Source organism: Malaya genurostris, chromosome 2 (genome assembly GCF_030247185.1).
Source record: "Malaya genurostris strain Urasoe2022 chromosome 2, Malgen_1.1, whole genome shotgun sequence".
Lineage (NCBI taxonomy): Eukaryota > Metazoa > Arthropoda > Insecta > Diptera > Culicidae > Malaya > Malaya genurostris.
In genome coordinates this window covers 117,971,905-117,982,648 of record NC_080571.1, presented here as the reverse complement: position 1 = coordinate 117,982,648, position 10,744 = coordinate 117,971,905, and the positions used below count along the sequence as shown (strand labels likewise).

Here is a 10,744-nt window from a genome sequence, read left to right as displayed (position 1 = left end):
TTTACGTGCGGTGAGCAACGTTTTAAGGGGTATATTTTTCAAATTAAAAAAAGCTCTATATCATGTCTTTCCACTGCCGTTAAATGAAATTGCTTTGGAAAGTACTCCAAAAATTTAGTTCAACCCAAAGAATGCATCAAATACTTTAGTTATTTTGAAAGTAATGAACGAAATTATTTCAATGATTCTTTGCAGTGCAATGCATTGAAAAGCATCGGCGCGACCAATTAGTCATTGGATTTTTTTTTATGTTTAGTTAATTATTGGGAGAAAATGTCAAACATTTCAGATGATGACATAAATATTTTTGTTCTGATATAATTCATTACTACCAGATATTTGATTGTGCATAGAATGAAACGGCACTGTTTCCAAACCAGATACACTTCACTCGAACAAAAATGAAAAAAAGTTATTTCATTCAAGGGAAATCGAATTTGACCAATTGCGATCCTTAACATTTGTCGCCCAGTTTATACATTTTTACCATATAAATCCCGCTCAGTAGAGGTTTTGTGCTTATATAACAATAATGTAGCTTAGCTTCACGCAGGTTAATCAGGAGGGGGTAATCTAAGATCTAAGTTAGCAATTTGTCGTCCCTTCTGGAAGACACTGTTTTTGGTCTCTTTTGTATCTCTCACCCACTTCCTAACGAACCTCTTCGAGTTTATAATATTTTTACTGACGCGGAATACAAGATTTTCCTTTTTTCGTGATTGCGCTTCGCGAACAAGAAATTCGTCGGGACTAATGACCTTCGACAGTATCTGAACCAAACTAGTATTGCCAAATGATAAGTTATAACATTTCACCGAATAATACAGTTCAGTGGATCGATGACTAATTTCATTATCAATATGCATCGCTTCGCTTTAAACAACACGAAAACTAGAATTTTTGGAAAAAAATGGTCGAGGATCCGCATAGCGGTTGTAAATTTAAAGACGGGTAAGGATAGTAAGATCGTTGAAGTTAATTGATTTGAACTAAACCATTCTTAGTTTGGGATATGCAGTTGCTACAATTGTTAGTGATAAAATGCAGGGGGGTAAAATTGAGAACAACTTGGTAGGTTGAAGTCCTGTCCGATGAATTCTACCCAGATATCACCGTACCATTGAAGTGTTTCTCGACTGTAGTAACTGAAACTAGCCATTTTCAATTTACAGGGCTATTGTGTGCTTTGTTGGAAGATGGAATGCGAGTTTTCAGGCACCCTCCTTTGTATAGTTTTGAATTTATAGAATCGATTTTTACGAAAGCTTGAGTTTCTAGTCCATATTTGCAAATCGCTTACCAAATCAGAAATTTATTTTTTTGAATTTGTTAAAAAAAAATGAAATAATTATTTTGGGGACATCTTCTTCATCCGTGGCCTCATAAAATATTTGCTCAGGAAGCTTTCCTAAGTCCATCGTTATATACGTTTCGACGTCTATTAGTATGCATCCTCTATCTCTACATAATAGTAACCTGACCACGTTGGAATTTCATCGTTAATGTCCAACATTCTTTTCCTTTCTTTTGTTTCCATATGACAGCAATTTTTCAGTCTTGATGCCTTGTTACAAAATTTATGCTAGAGAAAAAAGAGAACCGACCCTTAAAAGCGCTGCAGAAAATCAGCGTGTCTCGATAATTAGTGGACTAGCTTAGCCAAGAACAGTGCGATTTAAGATTATCGTCTGCTAATGGAAACCTATTCAGTGGAAAATATTAGTGGATTAAAGTGTGACGTGTGGTTTAATGTTTAAAACATTTTTGATTTGTCGTTTAACAATACGTATTTTAGATAATTTTTGAAAACGAGAAATTGAAAAATTCCAGATACAAGTAAAGCTTCTTGGATTATTGAGCGTTACCATTACTTCGAGAAGCATTAGATTTCATCCAAAAGGTCGGAATACCGTACAAGTTTACTTCAATCAACGCGAACGCAGATATTGCATGGATAATGCTGGACCGGCATATAAAGAAATCGCTAACTCATAGTATTATCACTGATGACGAAAACTTGTTTTATTATGATAATACATAATAAATTTATTTTTAAAGCCAAATGTCTTAGAATTACATAAAAGTCGTGATTTATGCTGGGACATAGGCCCTTATTACTTGAAGTGATCACGGTGAAAATCGAGTGAAGTGAATTTGGATCCTTACTAAAGCAGTCGCTTCAGAGACAAAAGTAATCACTTGGATGAGCTCGATGTCGTTATGAACATCGCGTCACAAACATTTTGTTGAAAAAACAAGTTTTTTCCACTACAGTGATCATTTCACTATGCGTAATACTGGTAATAGATAAAATCAAGTGAAGTGATATGTGAGTGATGTGAAAGTGGAAGTGGAAGTGAGAACGGTAATAAGGGCCATAGATTCGTAACAGTTCGGACCGCTTTACGAAGTTAGAGATGGGCCAATTATTGTATTACATTTCCTCTTTTTACGTCTTTTCGTAGTTATTGGAAAAGTGGAAAAGCACACTTTTCTTGTATGATGTTGAACAAAGTTAAGAATATTTTCCAGTAACAAAAGTTCAACTTATTTAACATCTTCGCTCCATCAGAAACAACAATAAAACTACTTGAACTGCTTTAAGCACTGACGAGCCGAAGGCGAAACGCAAAGAAACTTGAAACAAAATATGTGCTTTTTTGCACAAAACAAAAAACCCCTAAATGTTCAAACTCTGCGGCGACCAGTAGCCAGTCGTCATTCGTTTACGCCCGAGACGTCAGATAGGATATGGCACCTAGTGTTATATCCTTAAAGGGTCACATAAGTAGTGTGGACTTTGCGTCTGCTTAGCGGTTCAAGTTGGACTGCTAGGCGGAGATGGCAGTTCTACTTGAACTGCTTTAAGCACTGACGAGCCGACGGCGAAACGCAAAGAAACTTGGAATAAAACGTTGTTTTGCTGACATCAAACGTGATCGTAGAGACACCGATGACGCATAACGCAGTGGACGTCCAAATGAGACGGTAACACCAGAAAACATCAAAATAATACACAAAATCGTTTTGAATGATCGAAAGTTGGGTGAGTTAGCTGACATCGTAAAGATATCAAAAGTACGTGTTGGCTTTATATTGCATGAGCATTTGACTATGAGAAAGCTCTGTTCAAAACGGGTGCCGCTTTTGCTCACTGTTTGTTTAAACGCAACAAACCGGAATTTTTGCGTCGGTATGTGACAGTGAATGAAACATGGATTCATCACCTCACTTCGGAATCAAAACGATCGTCACCTGAATAGACCGCAACTGGTGAACCTCGTCCAAAGCGCCCGAAAGCACAACAATCGGCTGGAAAGGTTATGGCCTCGGTATTTTGGCGAAGAAAAAAATTTTGTTTCATCAAGACAACGCGAACCGTGTCACAAGTCAATCAAAACAATGGCAATACCACATGAATTGAACTTCAAATCGCTCCCACATCCACCGTATTCGCCAGATTTGGCTTCCAGCGACTACTGGCTGTTCGCAGATCTGAAAAAATGCCCGCCGGTAAGAAATTTCGCACGAATGAAGAGGTGAAATTGAGGTCAATTCTGAGGCAAAATATAAATCGTTCTACAAAAGTGGTATTGAACTGTTAGAGCGGCACTGGAATGATTGCGTTGCTCTTGATGGAGAATACGTTGATGAATAAAGTTAATTTTGAACCAAAAATCGTTTTGTTAGGCCCGGGACTTTCCATCCTATGTGTTATTTGAGCAAAATGAGTCATGATTTCTGGAAAAGAAAGTATTTTCATGGTTAGATAATACACCATGAATAAACGTTCGGAGATCATGAGCCACTTGGACTTATTTTACTCAAATTAACGCATAACTGCAGACGTATTATTGTTATAGTATCATAAAAGTATTATTTGATAATATAATAACTATAATGATGTCATTAGAAGATAAATTGATTGAAAGAAATCCGTTACCAATGCCATGAATCAAAATCATGAATTTAAATAATGACAACTGGAAGGGCAAAGTCCGTTTATAATCTTTTACGAAGTCAGTTCTATATGAGTTTTTTTTTGTAATAAAATTTTTATTCTGGCCTTTTTGCGTAAAAGCTTTACGTGGCCGATTGGCTTACATTTTTGTTACTTGAAAAAAATTTTTTTTTGCTATTGTATCTCGTTGTCACCCTTTTTCTAGGGGGAGATGAGTTTCCATTTCCATCCAACAAGGATCGGGGATCACTTCGTCCGCGGCTTATCTCATCATCCATTGCTTCATCGTCGGTGTTGTGTGTGATTTCCGTTTTCTTTTCGTTGTCCTTGTTGATCGTAGTCTTGGGCTCGTTGAGAGTTGCTGTAGATGCGCCTTGTTGTACATTGGTTGCAGTTGCTGGTTGGTTGGAGGGTAAGTTGTTAACTGCAGCTGGTGTACTTTGTTCTATAGGGGATACTGATGGTTTCGGGGATGCTTCATTGTTGTTGGTGGCTGTCACAGGTGTACTGGGGTTGCTTGGGGTTGGTGTGAAGGAAGCACCGTTGTCCTTTGGTGTAGTTGTCTCTTTGACCAGTTTATCACATGGCTTACCGTAGTGAACAGCTTTTTGCCAATATTGACATGTGGTCATCTGATTGTCATAGGTAACAAGTGATTTGCACGTAATTCTTGTATCTTGACCGGAAATCACATAAGAAGGTATAGGACTCTTCAAGTGTATGCGTAACAAACGTACGCCATTTAGAATACCGGGGAAAAAGTTCTTCCACTTTATTTTTTCGATACAGAGAATCTCTCCGTATTGGGATATAGTTTTGCGAATATAAGAATCGGTGACGCTTGAGAGAAGATCTTGCACACGCACTTCTATCTTCCATATATACTGGAATGTTGTACTTAATGTTTTCGTGCTCCACATAGTGCACATTGTTATTGTCTTTTGCGAATTGAATTGCATCCAACTCTTTATAAAACTGGATGTAAACAACATTATTTGTCTTATTGCATTGAAATAAATGCACACGTTTAATGTCAAGATACATTTGCTCCTTAAGCAAACATTCAAGTTCTCGTATCGAAGGTCGAGTTTTGCACTGCCAGAAGTCAACAACAATTGTATTCTTTCGTGTCGGCGGTAGCTTTTGTTCGTTTGGTTCACTCATTTCGAGGTCGTTCTATTGTTCACTACACAATACTGTACTTGGATTCTTCCATCCCGAACGTAAGCGGTTTTGTTATATCGACTGACTTGGATGAGATGTGGAAGCGAACTGCGTTCTGTATCAGTTGATGAATCAAAAAATAAAAATACTAGCGATTCTGAAATCTATTTTTCTGGAACTGTAGTAACGGATATTTCGAAATGGTGCAGATTCATTTCTTCATTTTTATTTTACTCGTGTACGGTTAAGGTAAGATAGCTTTAATTTTGTAACTAGCAATGTTTGGCTAGATTTAACTTTGAAATCGACATGAAATTATCATGCCTTACTCAAACTTTTTCGGGAAAATACAATTCTTATTGAAACTTACCTAAATCGGACAAGTTCACTTTTTCCAAGAAGGGATCGGCAACTGGGAGCTGAAACGAAATGAAAAAAAAATATTAGCTCATCGATGTGAATTTGTTTGGAAGTGTGAAAATTTGAACGTAAATTGTTAGATATTGGCACCAGGCAGCTGTGCCAATTTCAGCCACCTTACGGCTCCTAGTGATGTTTATTATTACAACAAAAAGTTTGATCGATTCTCACTTAAAGCCATTAAAAAACAACTTAAGAAGTCTGGCGGAGCGCATGGAGTTGGTAATACTTCCAATTATTAATTCGTGAATCATTGGTGAATAATTCAACGACGAAAAATAAAAATTTTATTGATACAGGTTCAAAAGAACAACAAATTTTTGAATCTTCATTCTAAAGAAAACGAAATAGATTGGGTATGCAAAATAGATAGTGCAAAAACTAACCGTATGTTTAGTTGTAAGTTTTAGAGCAAAAAACTATACTTCGGGACAATGAATCAAAAACTTGAAAGAATTTAATGGAAATAAACAGAACATTATTGATAGTGGTAAATTACATTTTGTGGACTGCTCACGTTGGTCGATCGTCGGAACATGTTCTTCCGAAGTGAATGGCTGAACTTGGCATACCAGGTCGGTGAAAATCTTGACGCCGATTGATGCTTGTTGCTGCATGCAGTCGGAAGTGAGGTGGACAGCGAACACAGGATCTGGGAAGGCGATACCGGACTGCTAATGGAGCGAGATGTTTTGTAATGATCCCGTGCTGCGCTGGCACCACCGCCATGATTCTGGTTGAGGACGAAACTGTTACGATTCGAACTTAAGTATATTTGGCCGGCATGATTTGGTGGCGGCTGAAGTGCAATCGGGTTTGGTGCCGATCCGGTCGAATGACGTTTGACTCGCTGCAGCTGGCGATCTCTCGGCGAGGGTGTAAGTATCTGCTGGACTTTACCGTTCGAATTGCGATTGTTTTTGATTGTTATCGGACTGGTTTTCGGAGGAACTATGAACTCGGGCACACTAGAAAGGTCCGAAGTACCGTTACTGGTTGTCGGCAGGCCCAAACACTCGTTATTGATTGGTTTAGAGTGCACCAACGGAGGCAGGATTCTCGGTTTCCCTATTGATACATTCGCCGTTGGAGGCGAATTATCAAATAGGGAAAAGCGTCGAAACATTATCTTCACAAAAAATGCACGTAGCAATAACACTTCACGTCTCAAAGAAAATTCCCATATTTTGATCAACACTAGTTTGTCTTTCCGGGTATCTCCGCTGCAATGTTCCACGAAAACAAAAGTATTTAAAATTTAAACGAATTTTCAAAACTTCCACCACTTCTTTATTGGCACAATACTCAACCATGAACTGATGCTGGTTCGACAATTTTTCGTCTTTAGATGTACTTTTTTTTTAATGCGGTGGCAATGCCGATTCAGAAAATTTTTATTACTTTAGCTTCTTCACAGACGCGAACGATATTTATTTATATCGGCAAATGTTTGTTTACAGAATTAGAGTATGGATGAAAGTAAAGCGAAATATGTGTTAATAATGTATATACTTCACACATTCATCTCCTGAAAACGTTGCGCTTGCACTGATACAGCAAGACAAACTGGTATAGTCGAAAAATTACAGTGCATTCCGCATGATTCCATCATACACCAAGAATTTTTGCGGTATGGCCTTAAATTGCGAAGTGTTTAACCGTTGATTTGCACCTGATATTCAAATTTGACTAACCATCGGCATTGAAGCGTTAAAAAGTTTATCGTTAATTGTTTAGATCATTAAAGAAAAAAGTGGAGAAATTTACAGTACACTACAAATTGAGTAAAATGATAGGCAAAATAAGTCCAAATAACTTTGAGACACACTGCTAAAACAAAGCTAAATACAAGCAGCCTCTTCAGAACGAAGCGATCGATGCTGCGTAACCGGTGGGGGGGAAGGCAACGCGAGAACAGATTTTTAAATTCATTACACATACAAAACAACCATCGGCTGCATTTTCGAATGGCGTCGTTTATAGCAATTATCTGTTTTCGCATTGAAAACAAAATTTCGTTTCAGGTGCGGAGAGATAAGGTGAACCCAAGCGCGGGGATTTTGCATTTCGAATTCACAAAGAATAGTTTTGAGCTTTCTATAAATCCGTCAATATTGTTCATGTCAATGAATACATTTTTCTATTAAAAAAAAATCGGTATCACAGGATGAAAGCTTTGATGAGTCGTTCCAGGATTTTTAAAGTTCTGCTCAGGATTTTCAGATTTTCATCCGAGATAGGCTATTTCACCCATTTCAACATTGGCACATTTGAAACTAAATTTTGATCTTGGTAAAAATAAATACCGAAAACCCACGATCGGGCGATATTTAACTGGAATATAGGTAAAAATAGTTTTTTTTTCAAAATTATTCGATTCATTTTTTCCGAATTCCTAAAATTCAAATTGGTATACTGACATTCGGTTTTGTAAATTGTCGTATTTAACGCAAATCGACTGTTTTTTACTGTATTTAATCGTAAACACATTGAGCAAATATTAGCAAGTTAATTAGAAAAAAACTATACAGGGTATTATATTAAAAATTTCAGCAGACTACTAAAGGTGACCACTCAATGGTTTAGTTTATGAACAATGATTCATCAACAACATCTTTTCTATTATATATATATAAACGGAAACAGTTTGGAATTGAAGTGCCGCCATTGAAACTAACTCTATCTTTCTCTCTCTCTCTCGGTAGGCGGCTGCCAGTGTTTTTTCACCTTTTGTATGTATATATGTTTTACATGGATCAGGGTCATTTGGCCGAAAGCCGTTTCGCCGAAAACCATTTCGCCGAAAGGGTTATTTCGCCGAATGACATTTCGCCGAATGCGCCATTTCTCCCAAAGAGTCATTTCGCCGAATCCTGAAATCGTCTTAAAATCGTACTTGGAATTGATTTAAAATAAAGACAAATGAAAGATGACAGCGTTAACACCCGTTTTGTTGACCTACAATTGTACTTCTTGAATGAAAATTGATTCTTGTACTCTTGAATAAAGATTGATTCATGAGCTTCAGAATGGAGTTCCCAAGAAAACTTGTTGACTATTAGCTACTAAGCATCAAAGCAATTGCATAGGCGTATCTACCAGGAAAATGTATGTGGTATTTTCCGTTCATTAAGTGAAAATGAAAAAATATCTAATGCGTTTGTGCCGCCGAGCCATCTTGGCTTCGGTTATGTGGCTGCACCACATCAGTTATACAGGAGACATAACTTACAGAAGACATGACCCTTTCGGCGAAATGACCCTTTCGGCGAAACGACTTTCGGCGACATGGCTTTCGGTGAAATGACCCGCTCCCGTTTTACATATATATATATATATATATATATATCATATAATGTCACTTATTTTATCAGAGATCGCTGGACCGATTCTCACAACCTTAGATCTTATGGCCCCATAGGTTACTATTGGATACTATCCAGATCAGCCGTCCGGTTCTGGACTTATAGCGTGATGAATATTAGAAATGTCAAACCGTCATTCAAAATGAGAACGTAAAGCATCGCTCTTATCGTGAATTAAGCTGATCTCTGATCCAAATTGTAGGTCTGTTAAATTGACACCGAAAAATACGTCGAATGTTAGTTTTACTAACATGTTTAAAATGATAATATTGTGAGAATCTATTTTAATCCACTCAGTACCGTAATGATACCTAGGTCATATTACAGTGGGATTTTTCAAATCATGTTTTTTTGGTAAGTAACTACCATATCCTACCAAATAAAACAGTTTTAAGGAAACAGAAAAATCAATAGGAGCGTACGGGACCATAAAACCTTTCATTTGAGCTGCTTAAGTTTGTGAAAATCGGTTCAACCATTTCTGAGAAAATTAAATGCGTTCCTTTTTGAGAGTTTTGAACACAATTTCCGGTGCTTACGGGACCGAGAACTGAGATCAGGTGTAACCGAAAAAAAAAATTGTTAGTCATCAATTTTCACAAATTGTAGGGATAACTGAAACGGTTTTGCTTGTTTCTTCAGTGTCGTATAAAGAAATTCACATGATTTTTTAAACTAATCATTATGTAAGTCCAGAGTCAGAAGTCGTATCTGGACGAATTTGAATAGCATTTTATGGGATCATAAGACCCAGTGGCATACCGAGGAAATTTGGCGTCAGGGGCGAAAAAAGAGATTAGAAAAAAAACAAAGTTGAACTAGGTCCCAAGGAGAACTATGCCTCCCCCCTAAACTTGTTGCGCCTGGAGTGAATGCCTCCTTCGACCCCCCCCCCCCTCTAGATACGCCACTGATAAGACCATTCATTTGATCCAAAAATTCAAATAAAATTCAATACCAGGCTCTGGAACTGTAGCATTTATCATTTAAGTCTAACCAATTATGCGGCGTTTGAGGAAATCGAATGCACATTTTACCTCTTTACTCCGGAATCGAAAGTTCAATCCGAATAAAATTGAATAGAATTTGTCATTCGTGGGAATCGGTTATGATATCTTTGAGCAAATTGAAAGCATTTCCTCATTCGAATTCTAATAGAACTCAGGAATCTTTCATTGGAATCAGAGTTTGTGAAAATTGATTCAGTAATCTACGAGAGAAGTGAAACACCAAAAAAAAATGTTACTCGTACAGATATTTTCGATCTCGACGGACTAATTCGAATAGAAAAGCGGAAAAATTACAGCTGTTTTTCTTGAAACTATATTTTCTCCGTTATTTTTCCGAGTTTCAAAAATATGAAAAAGCACATGCAAAAATACATTCACCTTTTTAAAAAAAAAAACGGTGTTGCGTCAAAAATCTCTCTCCATCCGTGCAAAACAAATGATTTGCTATACAGAAGATGTGCACAAGTGAAGTCTGATTACTTGCTACCCATTTCGGAAATAGCTCAGTAATTTCTATTTAAACATATCACCGGCTGCTCGGTTACCAATAAAAAATGATCTTCAATGTCAACTTCTCTTTCTGAGCAGCCTAGATAGTCGTACAGTGTCGGTAGCGGTTCTCAACTGGCTAAGAATAACACTACAGTCAACCTGTCCCGATTGTATAGGTCCATCAAACAGGCAAGCCCTGTGACATCCGGCGGTATTATTTCAACCAAGAATTAATCCACTGGTTTCCTGCTCTATGTCGTAAAAGGCCACTAAAACGGGAGCTCACAAGTCAAGGTGTATTTCCGTGCCGATGACTGAATGACTGCAGGAAC

At 37.5% G+C, this 10,744-nt stretch overlaps 1 protein-coding gene across 1 annotated transcript in view; it reads right to left on the bottom strand.

Annotated features, from left to right (window-relative positions):
* The window catches only part of LOC131429156 (uncharacterized), a 230,261-nt gene that overhangs the window by 25,163 nt on the left and 194,354 nt on the right, over positions 1–10,744 (bottom strand). Inside the window, exon 9 of the mRNA XM_058593203.1 lies at positions 5,496–5,544. Within this exon, the coding sequence (XP_058449186.1) occupies positions 5,496–5,544 (49 nt within the window). The remainder of the gene's footprint in view (positions 1–5,495; positions 5,545–10,744) is intronic.